This window comes from Echinops telfairi, unplaced genomic scaffold (assembly GCF_000313985.2).
Source record: "Echinops telfairi isolate 266 unplaced genomic scaffold, ASM31398v2 ScPeMD7_7412;HRSCAF=8450, whole genome shotgun sequence".
Taxonomy (NCBI): domain Eukaryota; kingdom Metazoa; phylum Chordata; class Mammalia; order Afrosoricida; family Tenrecidae; genus Echinops; species Echinops telfairi.
In genome coordinates, this window is record NW_022111312.1 from 863,076 (window position 1) to 870,852 (window position 7,777).

The 7,777-nt window shown below is 58.0% G+C and overlaps 1 protein-coding gene across 1 annotated transcript; it reads right to left on the reverse strand.

Moving 5' to 3' along the window:
- Window positions 1–1,503: 1,503 nt before the first annotated feature.
- CMKLR1 (chemerin chemokine-like receptor 1) lies at window positions 1,504–3,503 on the reverse strand. The gene has a single exon (XM_004709534.2). It carries the CDS (start codon window positions 3,501–3,503, stop codon window positions 2,391–2,393), a length of 1,113 nt encoding a protein of 370 aa, XP_004709591.1. The 3' UTR covers window positions 1,504–2,390.
- Between the last annotated feature and the right edge of the window lie 4,274 nt (window positions 3,504–7,777).

Sequence of the window (7,777 nt, forward strand, 5' to 3'; positions counted from 1 at the left end):
TGATTCGAACTCACGAGGACCCCGAAGGGCAGAGTGGAACGGCCCCCGTGCGTTTCTGAGACTGTGCCTCTTGGCGGGAGTAGAGAGCCTCGTCTGTCTCCAGCAGTGCAGCTGGTGGTTTCAAACTGCGGACCTTGCGGTGAGCAGCACAGCATAGGATACACCTCCTACGCCACCAGGGCTCCTCACGCATCTGCCAAGGAGCCCATAGTCCTGGTTCTAACCTCAAGGGGACCGGGGTTCTTTCCGACTCCGTGGCTTCCGTGGACCCCACTGGGTGCTCTGGTGAACACTTCTCAACTGCTCAGAACCTCATGTCTGCCGCATGTGTGAACGGGCGGGGCGTTCCTGCGTGGTGCCCAGGGTTAGACACCTGACAGGGTGGTGGTTCGAATCTACTCAGGAGTGTCTTGGGGGACAAGTCTTGAAAACTGACAGAGCAGCGCCCCCCCCCCACAGGGGTCCCGTGGGGCCCCATGAGTCAGAATCAGTTGGAGGGCAACCATCACCACCCCCTGCCCCACCCCCACGACCCCCACGACCCCCACCATCACCACCACCCCCACCACCACCAAGGTACTTTGTCCCCAAGCCAGGTGCGCCGCCGTGCTGAATGAACAAGCCAACACACGGGAAGTGCTCGGTACAGAAAGTGCGAGATGCACGTGGCGATCACGGGAGTCCTCGAGTCAGGATCAAGAGGAAGGAAGAAGGCCCCGGGCGCAGCGGGCTGCCTTCAGCTTCTCCCTCTCAATGGCGACCGGGGTTGCCGAGTCTCGGCCCTCCTCTGCGCCTCGGGTCCCTCCTTTGCTCGTGACCTGGTGACACTCTCGACCCTAAGAAGACGCTGGTGTCGGATGAGGGCAGGCATGGGTGGGGGCTGCACACAGGGGTGGGGGGGGGCGAGGGGTAACCCACAGTGCCGATGGCACCCCCCTGGGCAGGATCTTGGGAATGCAGCTCCGGGACTCAGCTCCAGGGGTCTGATCCAGCAACCAAGCCCTAGGGCCACACTCCTCCCAGGGAGACCCTCCCAAGTTGCTCAGAATAAAACAGAGTGTGTGTGTGTGGGGTACCTCCTCAAGTTCTACCCCCACCACCCACTCTGAGTTATTTCATTCTGAGCAGCTCCAGGATGGTGGGGCGGGCTGGGGAGAGGCAGGAGATAGGGACCTCGGCCACCAGGAAGAAAACCCTCTGAAAACTCTGGGCCATAATCCCCCGCCTGGGAACCCCCTGCCCAAACCACTGTTGCCCTGGGAAGTTCGGGGGGGGGGGCAAGGGCGGGGCTGGCGAGGCGGCTGCTTCAGGGTACATCCTTTTAAGAGCCATCCCCCCTCCGTCTTGCCCTTGCAAAAGCCCATGAGACCCGGTCCCCAGCTTCTTCCCACCAGCTCCTACGTGGGTACTGCGTGTCCATGGGCTGATCAGGCACCCCCCTTTTCCCAGGTAGCCTGTGCGTTTCCACGGAGACCTTCCAAACACTACGCTGGAACCCAGAGGGAGGCTGAAGTGGTGGGATTTTTCTAGCTGATTATGAATGTGAATACGGGTGGGGGTGAGGGGAGAGTGTGTGGGACCCTCGATCAGATGGGTGGACACAGCTGCTGCGACCCTGGGGTCAAACATAACAAAGACTATCAGGGGGCGCAGGCCTCCTGACACAGTGTTACGATCTGTGGTCCATGGGGCTCAATCGAGGCCTGACACAGTGTTGCGATCTGTGGTCCATGAGGCTTGCTCCGATGAGTCTAACCGGCTCCATAGCACCTCGCAACCACAGGAGGGAGTGGCTTGGTGGTACCAAGCTGCTAACGCACTCGGCTGTGGGCTGAAAGATGGGCCGTTCAAGTCCACCCCAAAGCACTTTGTAAGTCAGGTCTGGTGAGCTGTTTGCAAAGCTGGGCCCCTGGCAGCCCTGCTCTGTTTCAGGCACAGGGATCGACTGGACAGCTCATGGGATCTGCTGCGTGGGAGCGAGAGAGAGCTCTCACCTTGTGTTTTTCCAAACCCCCTCTGCTGCCGCCCCCAAGCCTGGGCCTCGTGTCATGCCTGGGGAACGCATGGTTATAAGAACCGGGCTGCTGTCTGAGCCCCATGCCAGGTCCGGATGGTGGTGCTGGGAATGTGTCCTTTGCTCTTTGGTTTGGTCAAGCCTTGGGGTCCCGGGGAGCAGGGGTCCATGGCTGGGGACAATATGGCACGCTCTGTCCACCATCTCACGGGAAGAAGGAGGTTCCCAGGCCCGGATGTCCCGCTCACAACACTCCAAGGACAGTGGGCGCTGGTGGGAGCTGAAGAGGTTCTTGCCTTGGTCCCCAGAAGGCAAAGATGCACCTCTGGGCCTTCCTGGGTCGGCAGCGTCCCCGGAGGGCGTCCTACGTGGAGGCTCAAAGCATGCTGGTCTCCCGCTCGTTGGTGGAGCACCTCTCGTTCAAGGAGGACATCTTGGTGAAGCTCCGGTGGCTGGGGTAGGAGGAGTGGCCTGTGTCCTCGCTCAGCGCATTGACCAGGCGGGAGAAGAGGGTCACCTTGAACTTCTTGAAGTCCTGGCCCATGAACACGTACAGAATGGGGTTCATGCAGCTGTTGGCGATGGCGATGGCGGTGGCCAGGGGCAGCCCCAGGCTGAAGACGGAGCCAGGCACGGCCGCGTGGTGGAGCTCCAGGAGATAGAGCGTATGGTAGGGGCACCAGCAGAGGAAGAAGGTGACAATGATGGTGACAATGATCTTGAAGGGCTTCTTGGTCTTGGCCAGGCGGTTACGCCGCAGTTTGCAGACGATGGTGAGGTAGCAGGCGGTGATGACGAGGACGGGCACCAGGAAGCCACAGAGGAAGCGGGTGACGGTGACCACGGTGTGCCAGGTATACCCCACAGGGTCCAGTTGGCCGTGGGCAAGCCGCAGGGAAGGGTTGGCTCCGGACAGGCTAAAGTTGTTAAAGCAGGAGATTTTCCCATGCTGATTGGCCGTGTCCCGGAAGACCAGGGACGGGGAGCTCAAGAAGAAAGCCGAGACCCAGATGACCACGCAGGTCGCGTAGGCCAGCCTGACGCCCCGGTGGTTCTGAGACCAGACAGGGAGCAGCACGGAGATGCAGCGGTCGAAGCTGATGACCGTCAGCAGGAAGACGCTGGTGTACATGTTGTGGATGAGCAGGAAGCTGCTGATCTTGCACATGGCCGTGCCAAACACCCAGTGGTAGTCCAGGGCGGTGTAGGCAATGTGCAGCGGCAGGAAGACGTTGAACAGGAAGTCGGCCACGGCCAGGTTCAGGAACCAGACGGTGTTCACAGTCTTCTTCATCTTGAAGATGGTGATGACGATGACCAGGCCATTGCCCACAATTCCCAGGAAACAAATGGTGCTGTACACAGCCACCAGGAAGATCCTGGCCACCCTGGCTTCCAGGAGGGGCGATACCTCCTCCAAGATCACAGTGGAGCTGAAGTCCTCCTCGTCGTAGATGGCGAGCGAAGCGTTGTAGTCCTCGTCCTCCATTCTCTGCGGGGGAAGACAGGGTCTCGTTAGGGGAACCAGGTCTCCGACCCTGCAGCCCCCGTGCCCTCCCACCTCCCCGCCCATCGATCTGCCAAAGAAGGCCTCCCTCCAATCAGAGGGTTCTGCTGGGTGACACCACGGATCCAGCAGATGCCTTCACCGTTGGGTGCCGTTGATGGCTGTCATCGTGGGTCCATGAGACAGAGTGGAACTGCCCCAGGAGGTGGCCTGGGCTGGCATCGTGACAGAAACAGATCCCTGGGAGTTTCCTCCCAAGGAGCAACTGGGCAGCCTCAAGGGGCCACGTTGTGGGTCAGCAGCTGAGCTGCTTATGTGTTATCCAGTCAAGGGCATCAGGGAAATCTTCTGGGAGGATATTTCAGAGGTGCCGGCGGAGGGTGGGGTGGGGTGGGGGTCCCAGACAATGTACTGGAATACAGACAGAGATGGGCATGGTAATTGAAGGACACATGGCTTGCATTAATAACAAGAATGGGTGGCCTGGAGCTGTGCTCAGAACCTCAGCTAGATCCCCTCACTTTTGCCCCCAGGGAGGGGGTACAAGAAAGCTCAGGGAGATGAAAACCCTTGCCTGAGGCCTTTGGTCAGATGTAGGAGGGCTAGAATTTGAACATGGACCTTACAGAATCCTGGCTCTTGACCACTACCCAGTACTACCTTGTGTTCGCTCTCTGCCCTGGGGCCGGAGTGGGGATGTGCCTAGGGGCCACTGGGCTCCCCGAATTCTCTCTAGGTGGCTGATATTTTGGAAGTGGCTCGCCAGGCCTTTCTCCCAAGGCACTTCTGGGTAGCCGGGAACCAGGGACCTTTCGGTGAACTGTCCTAGGATCCCAGAGGAGGGACTTGTTCCCAGCCTGGGAGTCCAGGAAGGCTTGCTGGGGGAGGCAGTGTCTTCGATGAATACGGGTAGACAAGGTGGATGAAGGAAAGAGGCATGTGGGACAGTGTCTGGCAGTGGGCCAGCATCTGAATGGGAGAGGAAGAGTGGACTGGGGCCCCAGCACATGGCCCAAACATCCCCAGGGCCGCACTGGACTCGGGTGGCGTCCTGTCTGGCTGCCCCCACAGGGTTCTGAGCAGCCCGGGGGCAAAGGTCACAGCCTGTCCTCTTTGAGCCACGGCCAAGCAGGCGACACTCGCTTCCTCTGAGCAGTCGGCTCATCCACACCCAGCCTTCATCCTACTGGGAAGGGCGTCCATCAGTGAGCCCCCTGTGGAGGCAGCCATTGTGCACGACGGCCCTACTCCCCCACCCAGGCCGTCAGCAATCATTGGAAGTGGGGGTTCAAGGCCCAGGTCTCTGTTCCAACCCCACACACGTCCCCGCTTCCACAGCCCAGGCAGGACAGCAGATGGGTCAGCACACAGGCTTTGGAGTCTGGCCAGGCTGTCTACATGCAACCCCAGGTTGGGTTGGCCATGAACTCCTTTCGAACCAGCTGCCCTCTGCACACCTCCACTGCCTGGTCCACACAAGGGGTTGGATAACAATAGTTTCGACTTCATGGGATGGCTTTGAGGGTTCAGCAGACTGCTGCGTATACAGTACTTGGCTCAGGGTCTGTCGGGATCTGAGAGCCAAGTCCAAACTCCACAAACCAAACTCACTGCCATCGAGTTGATGCTGACTCAGCGACCCTAGAGGACAAGGTAGAAATGCCCCTGTGGGTTTCTGAGACGGTCACTCTTTATGAGAGTAGAAAGGCCCCCGTCTTTCTCCCCCAGAGCAGTTTCGAACTGCTAACCTCACTCTAGGTTAAAAGCAGACAGGAGAGTGGGGGACACAGAGCCCTGCCCCAAGCTAGTCTCTTCCCCTCTCAAATGTCATCTTCAGGTTGGGAGAGTCACCCACAATGACAAAAGCCGTGACACTTCGGTTATTCATATTCTTTAAACCTCCACAAACAGGAGGCTTATCAAAATCAGTGTGTATAAATGAAAGGCTACGTCAGAAAGTATAGCTGCCATGGCTCCAGATGCTCCCCACACAGCTTGTTCCAAAGAAAACATGTTTAACCATGATTCTGCGACCAGCGGCTGGCTGTAGACAGGGTCTTTCATCTATGTCTCCTTAGGGGACCTTAAAAAAAGAGGTCCAATCTAAGCAGTCGTTTCCGAGGGGTTTGGCTGGGCCAGTTGCCTTCAAAGCCCAGAGGTGGGCTCAGAAGATGCTGATGACTGCTCCTGGAACTTCGAAGAAGCTAACTTCCAGATGTCCTCAAAGACGCCACGGTGACCATTGGGCAGCTCAGAAAACTGAAACCACCATGGGAGAAAAAAGACCACGAAAGGTGGTGTCCACGGTCCCCTCCACCTCACCCCCCACGCCCACCCCCACTCATTCTTCAAGGGCTACAAGGGCTGCCCTACAAGAATTCCACTGGGAAACCCTGACCCCATCCACCCTACAGCTTGCTGCGACCTTGCTCCTGCAGACTTGAGTGTGCTCCCAGGCTCAAAGACCACGACGTGAGTCCCTCCGGGATGCCCCCACTGCCTGTTGATGTGGTGTCAATCCAAGAGCTCAGAATTCTTCTGGGAAGGATTAGAGCCATGGAGACACTGCCGTCAGAACGGGGTGGACTAACGTAGAGGATGTGTCCAAGACCACTGCTTCCGGTTTTGATCTTTTTTTGGATAAAGGCTTCTAGGATTTTGTAGCGATACTTTTTTGACTTACCCTCAAATGTGCCTATCGGACAGCCGGGGGTGAGGGCAGCTGGGCGCCAAAGGCAGGGGGCAGGAATTGAACCCAACTCTCCCGAGTTGAACAGTGAACCTTCTGCCACAGAACGAGTGGGACCAGAGGACCTTCCCGCTCAGAACCAGCAACAGCAATGCTCCGCTTGGGGTACATTGGAAACACATGCTCACAGATCAGCAAGCGGGTTTTGCAAGAAGACAGCTGAATGTTAAGGACTCATATTGAACCAATTAAGAGGGTCCTGTGGGGGAGGGGGTGGGCAGTGGAGTAGGAAGTGGGGATGAAAGGAAATGAGTACAATGGAGTAAGAGAATCGGACAAGTAGGGGCGGGGCCTCCCAGAGGCCAACAATGGGAAGGAGGAGGGTGTCGTTTTCTCAACTCACGCCTCTTGTGAGGCACAGAGAAACCCCAAACTGCACACAACTGCAAAGACCTGCCTGGGGTTCACGCCTGGTGTCGCCCAGCCTGGTGACCTGACAAGGTCCCCCTGGGCAGGCTCAGGGCCAGACAAGCAGGACCGGGTCCTGTCTGGGGTCTCCAGGGACTCCCCCTAGCAACTTGGACAAGCCCACTGCAGCGGACATAACCCCTGCTGGGGGACAGGATGGTCACCAGGCGGAAGAGGCTACGACGGATGGCTGTGGCCTGCCCGCACCCCCTCCCGTGTGGACCCTCGCTGGGGACAGAGTGGGGCTGAAGGCCACATCCGGTCCCTGTAGCCACTGAGAACAAACACCTCAGGCAGATGCCGTGAGCCCACTTGTTGCTAAAGGGATCCGTGCAGGAAGCTTCAGAACGTTGACGGGAAACTTCCAAGCTTTGATGATTCCATTTGTACATGACCTTGTTTAAGCCCACTCATACACAGCGTCCCTGGGATGCTATAACGGCCCAGCAGCTCCTTGGGAGAAAGACCAGGCTTTCTGCTCCTGTGAAGGGTTATGTCCTATAGGCTGGCCATGAGCTTTTTTTGGTTTTTGGACAGGGTCAATGCGAGGCGGCACTAAGCAGCCCTGAGAGAGACTCGGTTACTAGCCCAAAGGTTGGTGGCTCGGACCTACCCGAAGCACCTTGGGGAACAAGCTCTGACAACCTGCTCCCCAAAAGCAACCCCTCTGGAGGACCACCCCCCTCCTGGTGTACAGTTCTACTCTGCACACGTGGGGTCACCATGAATCCAGAGTGTTTTCAGGGCCACTAGAAATACCACCCCATCCCAGGCACTGTCCCACTTAGACGAGGAAACCGAGGCACCGAGAAGGTGGACAGCGTGCCCATGGTCACACCAAGAGTTCAGGGAGCCAGGTAAGTCCAGTGAGATCTTCAGGATAGATGACAATGCTCGGGGATGGGGCAAGTGGGCCCGATAGAGAGCCAAGGCCGCACGCTTTCTTGTACTCTGCCTCCCCTCTGCAGAACATTCCGGATCCTGGGAACCTCAGAGAGCCCCCATGGGACAATCTGGCTGTGTGTTTTACAGGTTGGGCAAGAGAAGGTTCCAGATCCTCAGGGGGTTGGGGCCAGACTGGAAACACCAGGATCCCATG